Source organism: Mytilus galloprovincialis, chromosome 3 (genome assembly GCF_965363235.1).
Source record: "Mytilus galloprovincialis chromosome 3, xbMytGall1.hap1.1, whole genome shotgun sequence".
In the NCBI taxonomy this organism is placed as follows: Eukaryota; Metazoa; Mollusca; class Bivalvia; order Mytilida; family Mytilidae; genus Mytilus; species Mytilus galloprovincialis.
The window spans coordinates 42,759,667-42,779,162 of NC_134840.1; the positions used below are offsets into that span (position 1 = coordinate 42,759,667).

At 32.3% G+C, this 19,496-nt stretch overlaps 2 protein-coding genes across 2 annotated transcripts; one reads left to right on the forward strand and one right to left on the reverse strand.

The window, feature by feature from the left end:
- Nucleotides 1–50: 50 nt before the first annotated feature.
- On the reverse strand, nt 51–13,232 carry LOC143067993 (splicing regulator SDE2-like). Its single transcript, XM_076241710.1, has 7 exons — nt 13,093–13,232; nt 10,115–10,232; nt 8,852–8,963; nt 5,844–6,013; nt 3,389–3,521; nt 1,744–2,110; nt 51–405 (listed from the first exon to the last, which is right to left on the reverse strand). Exons 1-7 carry the CDS (start codon nt 13,156–13,158, stop codon nt 187–189), a joined length of 1,185 nt encoding a protein of 394 aa, XP_076097825.1. The 5' UTR covers nt 13,159–13,232; the 3' UTR covers nt 51–186.
- A 203-nt stretch (nt 13,233–13,435) lies between these two features.
- LOC143067994 (disintegrin and metalloproteinase domain-containing protein 10-like) lies at nt 13,436–16,929 on the forward strand. The gene has a single exon (XM_076241711.1). It carries the CDS (start codon nt 13,551–13,553, stop codon nt 16,008–16,010), a length of 2,460 nt encoding a protein of 819 aa, XP_076097826.1. The 5' UTR covers nt 13,436–13,550; the 3' UTR covers nt 16,011–16,929.
- Nucleotides 16,930–19,496: the final 2,567 nt, after the last annotated feature.

A 19,496-nucleotide genomic window follows, 5' to 3' on the forward strand; every position in this document is an offset into this window, starting at 1 on the left:
AGGTGGACAATGAAAAAACAAATTTATTAGTTTAGTATATGAACACAGAAAATTGATAATCTTTAATTTTAAAATCCCATATGAAAAGTACAGTAGCTAATTCAGTATAGAAAAAATTAGTTCAATTAAAATATTTTTACATATTGTATATAAAAAGTGTCCTTCAACTGAAAATTTTGTCAATTTTCATTTCTTTTTACTTGGTTTTGACAGGAGAGATGGTGGAATTTGATCCTCTGTAAGGCTTTTTACAGAAAAAAGTCTTTCAGCTCTTTGCTCCAGATTCCCACCACATTTCATTTTTCTGTCAATCAAAGCAAGCTTAAGACGATCTAAACCAAGAGCTTGAAGATCTTCTATTGAATTGAAATCGTCAAGATTAACTGGCCCCTGTACCTGTTCATCCTGCAAAAAAAAAAAGATCAACATATTTAAGAATTATAAGTTATTATCATTTTATTGTAAGTCTCTGACAACCTTCATCAGATTTTTTTAAACTCTTCTTTCAATATGTAAAATGATATGTCTCCTTTGCAAAGGTATGACCTATATATTAAAGGGAGCTAATAAATTCAAAATACAGACTAATTAATGAAAACACTGAAAGTATCCTAGTACCATACCAGCACAAATAATAAAAGTGGCTTCTATAATAAGATAACTATATCAGTCGGGTCAAGATAGGTTTAAGTTGCCTACAAAGAATTAATTTTTTTAAAAAATCGTAAGGGTTCCACGGAACCCAGTGTCTCGCCTACTTTTGCTGTAAATAGCAAGCTCAACAAAAATGAGGAAAAAATCAATAAAAATATTCCTCTTGATGCTATCTTTTGATTATTAGAAGCTTCTGTCCAAGTTTGGTAAAAATCAAGGATAGTTTATGAATCTAATAAATGTTTTAAAATTTTTTTAACTACAGACTGTATGAAATGTTAACTGGAAGAAAAACTAAGTCCATTCATAAGTAAAATACAGATACACAGGTACAAAATATTAACAAAATTTCCTTCTAGATACTAGCTATTGATCATAAACAAGCTTCTGTCCAAATTTGGTACAGATTTAAAATAGTATAAGAAAGTTATTAAATTACAGAGTGAATGTGTTGTTTCCTGGCAGAAAATCTAAGTCCATTTAAAAGTAAAATACGGAAAAAATGGATTTATTTTTCACAAAATTTATTTCTGGATTCTATCTTATGATCATAAACAAGCTTCTGTCCAAGTTTGGTAGAAATCCAGTATAGTTTAAGAAAGTTATTAAAATTTCAAAAACTTTAACCACAGAGTGAATATTTGTGGACACCGCAGCCGCCGACAGCATGTCAGATCGCTTAGTCTTGCTTTTTCGACTAAAGTCGAAGGCTCGACAAAAATGAAGTAAAAATAAAAAAAAGTCTGGACTTTATGATGTTTATATCATCATGGATAAACAACAAAACTTCAAGGTCAACAGATGTAAGGCAATCCACATAGAGCAAAATATACTCTCAATCTGGTGCTAGAGGTTGCACAAGTTTGCTGTTAGGTTAAATGTAAGCTTTTGATTTATAAACCACAATTATGAGTCGAATACCAACATATCAACTCCCTGTGCAACATACAAATGTACATGTATATGTTTTTTATAACATTTACTTGGATGGCATTCTTTACCATTTTTTTAGGATTTTTATTTTTGTCATGTTTATATCTAGATTAAATCAATCTATTTCTCAAAATTAGTTACAAAATCTTTACCTACCTTTGTACATGTTTCTTTAACCTCTTCTGTATTAATCTGAGGTGGTACCTTCTTCAGGGAGTCGAGTAAACCTATAGATGTTTCACTTTGTGTAATGGAATCCTTTCTAACATCATCCTGTTCTTGTTTTTTGTTTATTTCAGTTTTTTGCATATCTTTACTATCTCCATCGCACATGTTTTTGTGTTCACTGGTGTTTAAATTGTCTTGTGTATCCTGTTGTTTACTAATGTCATCATTTTGTGGGTAGGGATCACAACTATCTTCATTACTGGGTATTGGAGAACTATCTTCCTGTCCTGGTAAAGAAGTTTCTGAATCCTCATCTGAGTCAAGGTCACTGAGGTTATCAATGTCAATTCCTAACCTGTAGAAAAAAATATTTGTACTATAATCACTTGATGAAATAAATCACATTTCACATACTATTTTCTGATAAGCTGACACTGTTCATTTACATTATGGTTTGATGACAAATCAGATGAAAAAGATGATTTGTGATCATAGATTATTATGATGTTCCACTACAAAATGAATTCTTAGAAACTATGAACATTCATAATTAGCTAATAAATCTTATTTTATGATTTCTTTGGTCTTGAAAACCTTTGATAGATTAATTATTCTTTGCAACTAAGTAAAGTTTGTCATGTGTTAACCACATCATATTGAATTGTGCAATGTCTTGTCTACTTCATTAATTAGAAGTAAATATGTTGAAATTCTTATAACATATGTCAAGCAAACTAAACAACGATCTATGAAAAAGAGGTCAAGGCCAAGTCACCATTGGTAGACAGACACCTACACATAACACAGAAGGTGTTAAAATCACTAACTTGGGATACAACTTTGAAAAACTCCCTCTCAGGTAACAAATGGTTTTTATTGTATTGATTGTCCTTGATTGGCATGGACAATAGATATCTACACGTCTATAGGTGAGTTAAAGGTAACTGAGTGGACAGTATCAAATGCAATTCAGGTGTTTGTTTATTTTTACACCTTCTGCACGAAGGAAAAAAAATGCCAATAAAAAATTCAAAAATGATTTATCTTTCTGATATGCAAAATAAATTTCCATATTTATGAATTTGTTACATGTATGATGAACCTTAAACCTGACTATAAAGCAAAAGCTTTGTACAAAAAGATTACGCTGTCACCTCTGAATTGAAAACCCTGTCTTGCATTTTATGACTTTCGTCCAAGGCCACACAAAAATCAAATTGTTGGACCAAATAGTCTATTTACGTTCTGACCAAGAAGTGCACCTATAAGTGTTTTAGAAATAAAATTGAGAATTGAAATGGGGAATGTGTCAAATTGACAACAACCAAAACAAAGAACAGTGTTCAGCTGAAGTTCCCCAATAAGTCTTCAACACAGCAAGAAAATAACGCATCAGGAGACAGGCTTCATCTGGCCCCTTAACACAAATATGTACTAGTTCATGGAAAATGGACATCATACATTACTACAAAACATATAAATAAACTAAGATAAAAAAAAAGTATAACTATAAACAAGAGCCAGAGGCTCCTGACTTTTGACCGGAGCAAAAATACAGCAGGATTAAACATGTTAGAAAGTATTCTTTAGTAGATTATTACAGTATCTGTTATATAACATAAGTAAGTACTACCATTCTGTTTTCTTTGCTGATTTTACAGTAGGTTGTGAATCAGTTCCTGTTGTTTTTCTCTTAACACCACTAGTTGTAGCTGTTTCTGAAGTTACTGTACAAGATGGTATTGTCTTGCTAACTTTTTGAAGACCTGAATAAGAATGAATTAAGATAAGTTCCATTAAGAATATATATGTATATAATATATATCCGTTTATCCTACATTGACTCTTAAAATTCAAGAGTCTATCTAAAAATGAGGGTACTTTTTATATGGCCTTCCAAATACCGTTTCGATCCCTAACATCACTGAAGAGACATTTATTGTCCAAATTCGGATCTGGTGTATTAAAAAAATAATGACACCGTATGTTTGTGGCATAAAATCGTGACCACAAGTTAATTTTTACTGTTTAGTATTAAATTTATATTAAGATCCATTTTGTTACATCTTGTGATCAATTTTATTTGGCAATCGCCCATGGCAGTCAGCAGGGTTAAAGAACATCAGTTGTTCGACCTGTTAGTCAAATGCGTTTTGTTTAAATATACTTTTTCACTTTTTTGGTCTTTTGGAAAATGTTGTTTGTGCTGTTTTTAGACCCTTCTACAATGCAATTTGTTTTACATGCACACATATAAAAATTGCGGTTTTTATCCAACGCAATCATAGGTTTGAACGTAGTTTTCGTTTTAGACTCGTATGTATATACATGTAATATATATATATTGTTCTAATATTAATGACAGAGTTAAAGATTAACAAGGGTTATAAATGTCCCCCTACCTCATCAAAAATAGATGTGCAGCTACCCTCTGGCCTTTCACTACACCTCTGTCTACTGCTGTCATAAAATAGTATACAACCCTAGGGTGAACTTTACATTTTTGTTTTCTGAAGGCAATTTAATATTTTGTATATATTCCATTTAACTACTAGAAAAAGCTTTACAACCCAAAAATACTTTAAACAAAAACAACATATATTTTTATTCAATTATGTAATATTTTTATCATCAAGTTATCCATGTTCAGACACGAACCCTACATTTTAAACTGCCCATCTGCTTTTAAATTCTAGCTATTTGACTAGTTCAAGGGATGGGATGAACAAAAAGCTGATACCTTAATTTTAAACTCTTTCATACAACCTGACTTTTTTGGTTTTACTAAAAATCAGAAAATCAAAACATTTGTCTCTTTGAATTTATGAAATAAGATGTAATGAAGACTCTTATAACAGACGTTGTTTGACAGACAGCAACATGAAAATTTATCTTTAATTTTTTATTGTAAATTTGAATTATATTGTCAGATAAATTTTCAGTTCAAAAATTACATATTGATCATATTCAAATGTGTATATTTTTATATATGATAACTAGAGGCTCTAAAGAGTCTGTGTCGCTCACCTTGGTTTATGTGCATATTAAACAAAGGACACAAGGGATTCATGACAAAATTGTGTTTTGGTGATGGTGATGTGTTTGTAGATATTACTTTACTGAACACTCTTGTTGTTAACAATATATCTATCTATAATGCACTTTGCCCAGTAGTTTACAAAATTTAAAAAATTGACTATAAAGGGCAATAACTCCTTAAGAGGTTAGTTGACCATTTTGCTCATGTTGACTTATTTGTAGATCTTACTTTGCTGAACATTATTGCTGTTTTGAGTTAATCTCTATCTGTAATAATATTCAAGATAATAACCAAATACCGCAAAATTAACTTAAAATTACCAATTCAAGGGCGGCAACCATACTTGCCAACCTCTGACAATGTCAAAAAGCGTGTGAAAACACATGACATAGATGCGGACCTTTTAATATGAATGTGGTAATGTTCATAATTTTACATACAAATTTGTTAATATAAAAAACAATATATATTCTACGGTTATAGTGACTTATTTGTAGATCTTACTTTGCTGAACATTATTGCTGTTTTGAGTTTATCTCTTTTTGTAATAATATTCAAGATAATAACCAAAAACGGCAAAATTTCCTTAAAATTACCAATTCAGGGGCAGCAACCCATCAACCAGTTGTCAGATTCATCTAAAAATTTCAGGGCAGATAGATTTTGACTTGATAAACAATATTGCCTCATGCCAGATTTGCTCTAAATGCTTTGGTTTCAGAGTTATAAGCCAAAATCTACATTTTACCCCTATGTTCTATTTTTAGCCATGGTGGCCATCTTGGTTGGCTGGCCAGGGTCATCGTATATTTTTTGAACTAGATACCCTAATGATGATTATGGCCAAGTTTTGTTCAATTTGGCCCAGTAGTTTCAGAGGAGAAGATTTTTGTAAAAATTAACAGATGACGCCGGACGATGACAACAGACGCCAAGTGATGAGACAAGCTCACAGGTGAGCTAAAAAGGAGATGTGACATATCAAGGTAACATATTTAATCAAGGTAAAAAATAATCTGATATTGTATATATACATGTATTAATTTACCTTGCAAAATTGCATCTTCTTGATTTTCTGCTACTTTTTTCCTCTGTTCATGATAAGTTTCATCTTCAAATTTGTGATTTGGCATTGCCCTTCTTCTCTCTCTTCTTTCTTGTTTTTCTATCTCACGTTGTTTGTCCTTTTCAGCCTTTTGCCCAATCCATTCTTTTAATCTGTGCAAAAATTTTAAAATGTGTTCATTTCATGAACTATGGAAAATGATCACACTTTATTTTTTAAACAAAGCTCTAATAAATATTTGTTTTTATGTACAGGTTATCTTATTTCAAAAGACTAAATCAATGTCTTTCCAATTACCCAAGCATCATTCTATTTTTTTTGCTGACCCCAGTGTTGATAAAATGTTTCAATTCTGGAAATTCTCATAACTATCAGAACCTTCTATTTCTTTGTATTTGATATCAGGATAGTAATTAATGACTCACATGTGTATTGACAATATATTAATTAATATACAGCCCGTAACTGGGTAGTGATCGAATTCGTGTTTCTTTACCGTCAGAATAAGTTACGTTATCGACAAACTTATTTCAGATATGGCATAATTTAATTTTCTTCATCGACAAAATATTTCATGTCCAACATGTAAGTTTTCATTGTTTTAGTCAAATTTTTTTTTAACACAGTAAAACATATTTTATAATCAACCTCTGTCATTGGCATTTTCATTTTAACGGTAAAGGATCAAATACGGGATCTCCGAAATTTCTATCATTTGTTACGAGGAAATTATTATTAAATCGAACATATGTCTTTGTTCATGACACATATTATGAAATACAAAGGAGTTGAAATGATCAAATACTTTCGAACTGACGGAAAAAAAACTACATAATCTAGAATGTGTGTTCTGTCATAAACAATGGCTTCGTCGTGCGAATCTACGAGATCATGTTACATGTAACTGATTTTAGCTGTAGAAACAGTTGGTGCGACCTCGATAAAATCTTTATCAATTTAATATAAGCGATAAATATTCCTGACTACAATGATAATGAATTTATTGGAGTCACATCCACTGTTTCTACTGTAAACATGAACTCGTCGGTTAGTGCAATGTAGACACTTTTATAGATTAAGATTGTTGGTTTATTCCTCTACACCTTTGAGGTATTAAAATTATTTCAGTGTTTATTTAAAGTTAAATTTATTTTCAAATCTCTTCTGTTTAAAATTGTTGAAACTTCCGTTTAAGATTTCTGTGGTAAACTATCTATTCTATAGTTAGGACCATTTTATAATAAATACCCTTTTGTACAAGAATAGTTTCTTTATAGAAGTATAGATCTGCTGGTTATAGATTTTTTTTATAACTTTCATTATTGTGACAACGCGCTATGAAATTCAGATTAATTTATAAATGAAGTTGTATATAAATTTTTGGTCATAAACACAAATCTTTTAAACAGTTCGACGAGTGCGTCAATGACAATGTTACAGTAGTCTGTTTACTGTAAGTTTCTAAGCTTGGCCCGGTTCATCTGTCATTTATGGAAACTAATTCACCACTTTCTGAGACATTCATTTTTATTTCACCATCAGACATGGAGCTACATTTGTAACTAAAGAAAAACTCTCAAATTAAATAATTTGACATGATATACTGAAATTTTCTTATAATCAATTAAACGACTGCTTTTCTTAGATATGTGATTTTTCATGGTCCAACTTTTTTCATTGTTAACGGACATTTTGAGATTTTTTATTGTAAAAAAATGGTGTTTTTTAAAGAAATCAACATTCAAAATTTAGAACTTCATGAACATGTACAGGAAGCTGAATTATTGCACATCTATGTACTACTTAAAATTGTACTTCGATCTGTTGCGTCCTTAAAATGTTCTGACCGTCCTAAGATTTAATGTACGGAAATGGTTCGGTAAATTAAATTCAAATCCGAATTGAATGTTTATGACACACAAAAAGAGAAACCAGAATATCTTGATGAACAAACGTATATACACGTTGGGGCGATTTAGAGCTTTTCAGAAGGAGTGAGATTCCACCCTTGTTGAAAGCCTTGTGGAGACCTCTAGATTTTTAAATTCCCTCTGTTTTTCTCATGGATGGAGTGTGGTCTCTCTGTAAATTACCCCATATCTTTTCATTCTCCTATTGACTGAAGGTTCCATGTGAAAATTTCCAATGGATCATATCTGTTAAACTAAATGTACAAAACAGGCTCAAGAAATTTAACATGTACATGTATTTGATAAAGTACAGATATAACAAAGAAACTGCCCGGTATCCGACGTAAGAGTACACTTTTTACAGCACAAGTAGTCGGGTGCGTTCACTACGAGGACACTTGTACCCAACTACGCGTATTAAAAAAAATTCTCAACAAAGTTTTCCCGTTTAAACTGTACTAAAGTTTGGCATGTGAAACGGACGAAGACATATTCTAACAGAAGTAGAAATACCAGTCCTCCCTTTTGTGTATACATATGAGAAAACATTTCAAAGTTATTGATTGAATTCAAATCCATCACACATACGGTACACATTGTAGTCCGAAAAAATAAAGGACTTCATTCCTATCAAACACCTTTTTAATTGTTTACCAGTATATTTCTTTTAATTTTGGGTAAAATTGTAAAGGAAATAATACTATCAAGACGTCCTTCCATAAATCTTTTTGAAGAAATGACTACTTTTCGCCCAATCGAAATGGTGCATGGACATATTTTGTTTCATATTATTAGAATTATTTTCAATATTATCGGTATTAAACTTGATTATCGACACATGAAAGTTTGTCAGCATTTTCAATCTTTTTAACGTTAAAGTACTAATAGTTCGGTCACTACTCAATTAAGTTTGTGGATAACGTAGCTAATTTTGACAGTAAAGAAACATCAATTCGATCACTTCTCTGTTACGGGCTGTATTAACTTCCCTTCAGCTTCTGAAACTGCACTCAAATAAGTTAATGAGTGAAATATTTATTTTTTTTTTACTTTCCAATATGACGAATGATGATATCTTACTTTTTCTCATTGTTAACATCTCTCATACGTCTACCACTAATATCTCTGCAAGCTTCATGGTTTGTTGTTTTCTCAATCTGTGCTCCAATAGCACGCAACATAGAACCAAATCCTGAATGATTGTATGAAATGTGTATAATAACATATATAATGAAATATAAGAATTCAAACATATTAATTTGTTGAATATGTTTTATAAACTTGAATGGCTAAGTTTAACTATAAAACAAGTATATGTGAACTTTCTTGTAAAAGAAAATCCTTGGACTATCAAAATTTTCATAAATGTACTGCTATTTACAGATTGTCTTTCTGTACACTTATTTGCAAATGAATTCCAGTATGCAGTATGTTAGAATCTACTCCACAACACATCACTTGTGTATGGGAAAACTGGGACAAAAGAAAGTACACAAATGTGCTCTGGAAGGTTAATAGCAATAACTGATTCTTAAAAAACAAATTTAATGCACCGACTCAATAAATAATTGTTAAGAAAAAGTTAAATTAACAAATGGGAATGCATGAAAGAAAATATATAGTATATTTAATTTGGTTGAGGCAAACTAAAGTTGGAGAATGGAAACGAAAAATTCAACAATTTTTTCATTTGTAAAGGGGCATAACTCTATAATGGTAAAAGAGAAGCCACCAAATTCAAACATGATCTGTGTTTTGTGGTAATAAGCATTGTGTATATGTTTCATATCATTTGGTTAAGCAAAACTTAAGTTAGAGAACTGAAACCAGACAGATCTACGTACAGACAGACAAGGGTAAAACTTAATGCCCCCAAAGCCACAGCAGGGGCATACAAATTATTATGGCTCATTTACTTATTTTTCACATGTTCTACATGCTCTATGTTGATTTTTTATCATGCTGCAATCAAGTAAATTTGTGTAAACTTGGGCAAACAAAAAAATTAATAAGCTTGCAATCAACAATCATTAAACGAAATATAATTTGTCGATAATTAAGTACAATATAGATTAGTAATATAAAAGGACTTAGTTTAGTACATGCCTTTTTTTTCAATTATGTAGATAACATTATAATTTCAGTACATTAAACTCATTTCATTTAACTACATGTATAATATTGAAGGGTAACGTTCATGGATTTTTTTTTACATTGACAAAGAAGCCAAGAAAGGTCTTTGCCAAATTTTATTCAGGTAACCTTCATTAAGTTTTTTTGTTGCTGTTATATCTGTTTTGTTGTTGTTAATTTATAGTCAGACCAGATAATTAAATACATTACCTCCCTTGCCCCCAACAAGTCTTGGAACAACATGGTAAACTTGTCCATTTTCAAGTTCAGCTTTTTCTGTTATAATGTGTCCATTGCAAGTAAGATAACAATCTGTAGCTGGTAAAACCTAAAAAAAAATAATCAAACATTATTATGAGACATGAATAGTACCCTAGATAACTTTTATATTGTTGCTTTTATGAAAAATTTTGAAGTCTTATAAAAAGTATTCATGTCCATTTGGTCCAAGTCGATTCAGTCCAAATTTAACATTGTTTAAGGTCAATCAAGCCACAATTAAAAAAAAATTTATAAGAGATAAACATTTCATTTATATGACATGATACTTATGAATTTAAAAAAACAATGGCAAAGGTGCAGTGGAGTTGTGGACCATAAAAAAAATGCTGCTGAGCCTGATGCATAATCAAAATATAATTTTCTTGATAGGATTTTAATATTGTTTGTAATATCACAACATATATAATATTACTTTTTACAGGTATTATGTTTATATTAACTTCTCTTTATCACAGAGTGAGGATAACAAAATATGACATTTTGACCTATACATGTAGCTGTTAATTTCTGAATCGTTTGGTCTCTTGTGGAGTGTTGTTTCATTGGCAATCATTATTGAATCATACCACATCTTCTTTTTTATATACATTTGTAGTTATAAAAAAAAATGCATTACAAATGTTATTGCAGGTAAGTGTAGAAGTATCCATAATCAGCAAATGATCAGTAATTTTTCATATGAATTTTATTTGATTTTAATCTTGTCAACTGCTGTAATAACATTTGGTTAATACACATACATGTATGTGGATCTCGGAGCTAATGCATAGATCTTAAGGTTCATCATAACAAACGAACAAATATGGCTGTATTTACAAGCCAAAAACTACTCCAAGTACAGACTTACCTGCGAAGTTGGAAATGTTGCCTGGCATCCACTAGATATATTAAATTTAAATGCATTTTGTGATTCAGAAAGTTAAAATCTCTTTTGGATTTTGATGGGCATTTTTTTCCTTCATGCTTAAGGTGTGAAAATTAACTACATTTGTAAGTTGTGGTACAACTTTGAGATGCTCCCTCAGGTAAAAAACCTGTTTGTATTGTTTTGATTGTCCTTAATTGACAAGGACAAGAGTATCTTCACAAATACAGGTGAGTTAAAGAGTTTATCTGAGTCAGTGAGTGGACAGTATCAAAGTAATTCAGGTGTTGGTTTATTTTTACACCTTCTGCAGAAATGGAAAAAAAAATGCCCATCAAAAACCAAGAACGATTTTATCTTTCTTAAACACAAAATGCATTTATCTTTTATATATCTAGTGGATGCTAGGCCTTAAAACTTTCCAAACAGCACAGGTAAGTCTGTACATAGAGCAGTTTTTGAGGTGAAAATACGGCCATATTTGTCAATTTGTTATGATGAACCTTAAACTGTTGTCTAGTTGAATTATAAAAATGTTTCATATTATTCCTGGGGTTGATATGCATCTGCTGTTGTCATTTATCAATAATACATCAATCATTTTTTTCTAATAAGTAATCCTCCTTCCAGTAGAATTTACATGTGCAAATTGCCCCTTACAAATTACAGACTTCGTCCCCATTCACAGGCATATACATGTAAGGCACAAAATGTGCACCATAATTCAGTTACCTTGTTTTGTAACCCCATTGACATAATGATAACCTATTTCTCCATGTATGTGACCATTGTAACCTGATTCCCCATGTACAATGTATGTAACAAAATTGTAACCTGACTTTCCCATGCATGTAACCATTGTAACCCAAGTTCCCCATGCATTTAACTATTGTAACCTGATTCCCCTTGTATGCAATCATTGTAACCTGATTTTTTCATGTATGTAACCGTTGTAACTTAATTTCCCATGCATGTAACCATTGTAACCCAACATCCCCATGCATGTAACCATTGTAACCTGACATTCCCATACATGTAACCATTGTAACCTGATTTTTCCATGTACAAATGTATGTATCCATTGTAACTTAATTTCCCATGCATGTAACCATTGTAACCCAACGTCCCCACATATGTAACCATTGTAACCTGACTTTCCCATGCATGTAACCATTGTAACCCAACTTCCCCATTCATGTAACCATTGTAACCTGATTCTCCATGTATGTAACCATTGTAACCTGATTCCCCATGTATGTAACCATTGTAACCTGATTCTCCATGCATGTAACCATTGTAACCTGATTCCCCATGTATGTAACCATTGTAACCCAATTCTCCATATATGTAATCATTGTAACCTGATTTCCCATGTATGTAACCATTGTAACCTATTTCTCCATGTATGTAACCATTGTAACCTATTTCTCCATCCATGTAACCATTGTAACCTATTTCTCTATGCATGTAACCATTGTAACCTGATTTCCCATGCATGTAACCATTGTAACCCGACTTTCCCAGGCTAGTTACCATTTTTTACTGGATTCCCCATGCACAGCCATACATGTACAGTTTGCAACAGATAAAGCGGCATTTGCACATCATTTACTTAAAGTCCATGTGTGTAACCAACGTAACCATTGCTTCAATGGGGGTAACAAAACAAGATACCTTAATTCAGGTGCACATTTTGTGCCATATCTATTCACAGGTAATGCCTGCCTAATATTAAAGTATCCTAACGTGAATTGAAAATTATGTGGGATATGATGCAAAATTGAAAGCCTTCATATTAAATTCTATGGTATAAACAATTCAAGAAAAGTCAATTGTCTACATAAATAAGATATTAATCCCATTTCAAAAATTGTTCGGTGAGGCTTAGTCCGAGATTACTCTGACGTCCAACGGCTGTTTTGCCAGACAAGCTGGGGCCGGGCAAAACAGTCGTTGGACGTCAGAGTAATCTCGGACTAGGTGAGGCTACTGATTTAAGATTTTAAAAATCTAATTGACAATTTTAGCCTGTATAACTTACCAAATGATTGATGTCTGTAAAAAACGTTTTTCTTGTTACATGACACACTACTATACTACTCATCATGTATGATATCTGACAAAGTGAACACAACACTAAATCGGCTTGGCGAAAACTCGACGTTTGTTTTGAACGGAAGTACGTATAAATTTGTAAAAATAGACAACACGTCGGTATGATGAAAAAAATCCGGAAAACTGCATTTCAAGAATGTTTCCAGTAACATTTTGAGTACAGAAAATAATCAACGTTCTTAGTGCATATCATTAGGAAAATGAATTGTTCCGTGAATGTTTAAAATGTTTTTTGTTGACTTTTTCTGAGAGAAATGCTTTAAATTTTATTTCACGGAAATCATGATTGTTCGATGACGGATCTGACTGTTATAATAATCGGAAGTTTAATTGGAGGGAAATACAAAAAACAAACAAATAAGACACAAGACATAAAATACAAAGATGGGCTTGATGAGAACTAGTGTAATGTGTGCAGTTGCTGCAATAATTTTATCATCCTTAGCACAAGGTGTTGCTGTACAAGAAAAATTCAAAAGTGGTACGTTTGAAAAATTCATTACTGATCGAAATTTTAAAGTTTATGAGTTTGTAAGAATAACAAACAAAAGTCAAAACGAATCATGTGAAAAAACTTTGATATTTTCATTTATTCGGATCAACTTTGTATTTTGCCTCAGACACGACCCAACTGTTTTTGCAGAAGACGTTATTATCAGTATTAAGGATGAAATTTCGGAACACAAAGAACGATTGAAATTTCAAAATCGAAAGCAGATTTATAAAGGAATTGTTAACAATGATAAAGAATCGTTTGTATATGGAAAAATAGACGATAACAATAAGTTTGATGGGTATTTTATTCTTAATAAGACATATTATTTTATAGAGCCATTTAGCAATTACAACACGACAGATCTGTCTGAACTGTGTATAGTTTACTTGATAAATGAGCGACCAAGTGTTCTTCATTTTGACACAAGTGATGAGAATTTGACCTCAAAGAAAAAATATTCAAACTGGAAAATGCATAACAGAAAGTCGAATTTAAAATTCTCTACACCTATTCGTCTTGATAACAACAAATTTAAAACTAAAAAGAGATCAAAACGCTCAGTTAGCGCAAAATCTTGTACTGTTCATTTGGTGGCGGATCACACCTTTTATGAACATGTTGGGAAACAATCTGTAGGGGCAACAGTATCTGAACTTGTATATCGTTTAGGTGATGCAGACGTGACCTTTAGAGGAACTGACTTCAACGGCGATGGATATGGTGACAATATAGGTTTTCTGATTTCACAGATAACCATTTTTACGAGCAAATATTCTACAGATTATAAACTTGGTGATGAATCACTTGACGTTTACGACTATCTTGATACATTTTCGCAGTATAATTTTGACGACTTTTGTTTGGCAGTGGCCTTTACTCATAGAGATTTCGAACGTGGCATTCTTGGCCTCGCATGGGTTGCTAGTTCAAGTTTTTATGGTGCAGCGGGTGGTATATGTCAAAAACGAATAAGGTATTCTGAGGATAACAAACTTTATAGTCTTAACACGGCATTAGTAACTACGATTAATTATGGTGAGCGAATTTTAGGTTATGAATGTTCGCTTGTACTAACTCATGAATTGGGACATAATTTTGGAAGTTCACACGACCCTATTGGGCATCCCATCTGCTCACCTGATGATGAAGACGGGAACTATCTTATGTACGCATATGCGAGTGAAGGCTCGAAGCCTAATCATAATAAATTTTCAACATGTAGCATTAATTCGATGCATCCAGTGATCATAAATAAAGGTTGGTGCTTTTCATCATATAATGGTCCCCATTGCGGAAATTTTGTCGTTGAGGATGGAGAGGAATGCGATTGTGGAGACACAGATACTTGTGCATTCATTGACCCTTGTTGCTCTCCGCAGGGTAGCGTATCTGGATCTGATCCGCCATGCACACTGCGACGAGCACTAGGATATGAATGTTCATCTAAGAATTCTCCATGTTGTACCGATGAGTGCAAGTTTATTCCAAGCACGCTTCTACATGTTTGTAGTACAAGTTCAGAGTGCACAATAGATGCTATTTGTAATGGAACTGCTGCCAATTGTCCAAAGAATGAAAATAAAGTTGATGATACATTATGTGATAGTGGTCGTAGACTGTGTCAATCTGGTGTTTGTTTTAAAAGTATATGCAACAAGTATGATTTAGAACAATGTGAATGTGTAGAAATAACAGAAAATGAATGCCTAATTTGTTGCAGACATTCAAATTCATCACAATGCTTTCCCGCATCAAACTTTGCAATATATGACGAAAACATGAACATTTTACAAATTAAACCTGGAGAGAGATGTAATAGTGTGGTCGGGTACTGTGATAATAATGGCAAGTGTGTGTCTAAAAGTGATACGAGTGCAATGGAACGAATATTTAGTGAAGAAACAGGTGATGAAATTAAAAAATGGTTTGGCAAATACTGGTATTATGTTTTAACTGGAATTACCTTATTAGCTTTTCTTGCTCTTGTTTTTGTGGCAACTAAAAAGAAAACAGAAAACGTTCAACTGGAAGCTTTTAGGTTAGGTAGATTAGAAAATTTTGTTGATTCTGCCGAGGTAGAAATAAGTCAACAGGTAGACAATTTAAAGGAGAAGGAAGACAATTTTGAAAAAATGATCGAATCAATTCAGCGAGGCGACGAATCTATAGATTATGTGAGAGCAATTGGTAGACTAACAACTTTTTTCCCTACAGCTCCTGTTCACATTGTGACAGAAATAGCAAGAAAATCAACAAGTGAGAGCGTTGCTGTTCGCTTTCTTATACTGAAAGGATACCCTGTGCGAAAAGTAGTCGTAAATGAATTGTCAACAACTATAACTGCCTAATAAAATCATTGAATTAAGGAATTGAATGCAAAATGTATTTATATAAAATGTATCAGTCAAAAACTTTAAATTCATTTTTGTGACAGCACTGAACTGAAGTTATATGAAAACAGAAACTAAAATAGTTTTATCACGATAATAAATAAGCATGCAGTGACTATTTGCCGGCTCCGGTAAATCATCCTCTAAAGTGCTATTTTACCGGTTCCGGCATAATAGCACCCTTACTGTTTTATATTACCGGCTCCGGCATATTCGAAATTCATATAAGATTTTGCTATTTTGCCGGTCTTAATTCAGATCTGATAGTGGGCTAAGAAATAAATGTAGAGACAACACTCTAACATGTTACTATAAGAATTCTCTGAAAGATATGTCTTGTTTAAAAAACGTATACATAAACAAAGCATCATGCATATTAAAATAGATATTCTAATATCATCCCAGAACTTTTGAAATTAATAGTTGCTTTACATATAAAAAAGACATTCGTTTTTGAAAATAATTTTTTTTAGCAGATATAAAAATAAGAAAATGTGGTACGATTGCCGTTGAGACAACTCTCCACAAGAGACCAAATGACACAGACATTAACAGCTATATCTATAGGTCATTAAACAGGGTACAAACATTTCCAAAAGTCACGTAGCTAGCTCCATTTTGAAAGATTGTTAATCACTTTGTCTGTTCTTACGTTTTCTTATCCTTTTCAGCATCATGTATCTTCTACCGCTACAAGATATCATGGCACCAACAATTTATAAATCACTAAATATGTATATCGAAACATTTAATCATTAACAAAAATAAAAATTAAACAGTAACATAAGGGCTGGACATAGACTACAAGAAACCCGAAAGTCAATATAGGGCAACCTTTTCCATCAGAGTTTTATAGGGTTATGATGTGAATGCCGAGAGCGACATGTACATCGAAGGATAGTATAAGTATTTGTACTTTTTTATTGACTTGTATGTTAGTCCATTATTTTAAGGATTTCCAAATCTTACATTAAGTTTTTAAAATTGATCCTGGTTTTACAAATATTTTTTTACTACCGTGAAAGGGGTTTGATCTAATATATCATTAAACTGAACATAAACATATAACGCTATATAGATTGTTTTTAGTCATCCAAAATGCAAAAAAAAAAAAAAAAAAAAAAACCAAAACAACTCTACATTTTACCTCTTCATAAGAATGCAGCAGGATAATTTTAAGCTCTGGAAAATAACCTGGAAAGTTACCAATGTGGTAATAAATTACATGCAAGTACACAACAAATGTAACATCTACTAAAATCGGAAATGAACATAATTACTCATATGTACATGTGTACTTACTGAATACAATCGTTTGAACAAGAACAAAAATGACAAAAACAGTACTAGTAATTCCGTGCCGCAGTATCCGAAAGCGAGCTCGGCCAATTTAAAAAAAAAAGTCACTTTTTCAAAACAATAATTCATCGTACAAATGAACATACCAAGAGGACAATCAAAAACCAAAAGTCGTAGAGAAACAGACTAAACCATGATTGAATGAAAACGATGTTAAGATTATAAATAATAATTATACAATATTAGGTCAATGTCAGGAAAATGTAAACTTTTTTGTACGAGGCTGAGAAACTGGGCCTTCGGAAGGGCAAGGTTCTACTGAGCTCTTCCCTTGTTTTGCGCCGAGTACAAAAAACTTATATTTTCATCCCTTAATAGACCCCTGATTGTGGAGAAAGTGTTCCATGATGAAATTGACATTTTAGGAAATAAACACAACTAGTTGCAGTATAAAGCACTTTACAACTAAAGATTGAGCGGGAAAATCTGTTCGAGAGAGTAATAATTACATTAGATGTATGTTTCATTATGAGACTTTATTCTGATTGGCTAACTGCACATTATGTGTTATTCCGTAAGCAATTGCATTGCTCAATCATTGAAAACTTTTCATTCATGATAACACTTGGTCCCACAATAAAGTGCACATGTGAATTAAATAAAACAATAATAAAATTCGTGTTTTCATGATCATTGCTAAAAAATGTAATTATAAGTATTGAATGCTTCTTTTTGAAACTTCATAGGGTTGTAAAAGCGTTGACCGTGCCGCACATTTTTAGTAAGCGCTCAGTCATACAAAATGTACTTCGGTCAACGCTTTTACATCCCAATGAAGTTACAAAAAGAAGCATTTAATTCTTAAATAAAATTGAGAATGGAAATGGGGAATGTGTCAAAGAGACAACAATCCGACCATAGAAAAAACAACAGCAGAAGGTCACCAACAGGTTTTCAATGTAACGAGAAATTCCCGCATCCGGAGGCGTCCTTCAGCTGGCCCCTAAACAAATATTTACTAGTTCAGTGATAATGAACACCATACTAATTTCCAAATTGTACACAAGAAACTAAATTAAAATAATACAAAACTAACAAAGGTCAGAGGCTCCTGAATGCGGCGGGGTTAAACATGTTTATGAGATCTCAACCCTCCCCTTATACCTCTAACCAATGTAGAAAAGTAAACGCATAACAATACGTACATTTAAAATTCAGTTCAAGAGAAGTCCGAGTCTGATGTCAGAAGATGTAACCAAAGAAAATAAACAAACTGACAGTAATACATAAATAACAACAGACTACTAGCAGTTAACTGACATGCCAGCTCCAGACTTCAATTAAACTGATCGAAAGATTATGATTTCATCATATGAATATCAGACACAATCCTTCCCGTTAGGGGTTTAGTATCATACCATCATAACATATATGAGAAGAACATAACCCGTGTCATGCCAACAACTGGTTTTTTAATAAATGTGTTTAGTTCCGATGCAAAGACCCTATAAGTGAATCAATATTAACGCCAAAATATGCAACTTTTAATGACCTGACAACAGTATCGTAACTATATCCCTTCTTAATAAGTCTATTTAAAGGTTGTGTTAGTTTCTGAGGTGAATACTGACATTTTTGTGCTTTATAAAGAATATTTCCATAAAAAAATGGATGTGAAATACCTGAACGTATAAGAAGTCTGCATGTTGAGCTATATTTACGAATGATGTCATTATACCCATGATAAAATTTAGTAAATGTTTTGACTAGTTTGTGATATCGAAAACCTTGGTGTAGTATTTTTTTAGTAATACATAAATTTCTCTCGTTTAAATCTAAAACATTGGTCGATGCCACTGCTGGTGGACTTTCGGCCCCGAGGGTATCACCAGCCCAGTAGTCAACACTTCGGCGTTGACATTAATATCAATAATGTGGTCATTTTTATAAATTTCCTGTTTACAAAACTTTGAATTTTCGAAAACTAAGGATTTTTTTATCCCAGGCATAGATTACCTTAGCTGTATTTGGCACAACTTTTTGGAATTTTGGATCCTCAATGCTCTTTAACTTTGTACTTGTTTGGCTTTATAAATATTTTGATATGAGCGTCACTGATGAGTCTTATGTAGACGAAACGCGCGT

Coding starts and splice junctions, on each gene's coding strand:
- LOC143067994 (XM_076241711.1), top strand. CDS start 13,551: ATGGGCTTGATGAGAACTAGTGTAATGTGTGCAGTTGCTGCAATAATT.
- LOC143067993 (XM_076241710.1), bottom strand. CDS start 13,158: ATGATGAGTAGTATAGTAGTGTGTCATGTAACAAGAAAAACGTTTTTT. Junction 8,964..10,114: donor ACTTGTTGGGGGCAAGGGAG/GTAATGTATTTA, acceptor ACAATCATTCAG/GATTTGGTTCTATGTTGCGT. Junction 2,111..3,388: donor TCAGCAAAGAAAACAGAATG/GTAGTACTTACT, acceptor TTTTTTCTACAG/GTTAGGAATTGACATTGATA.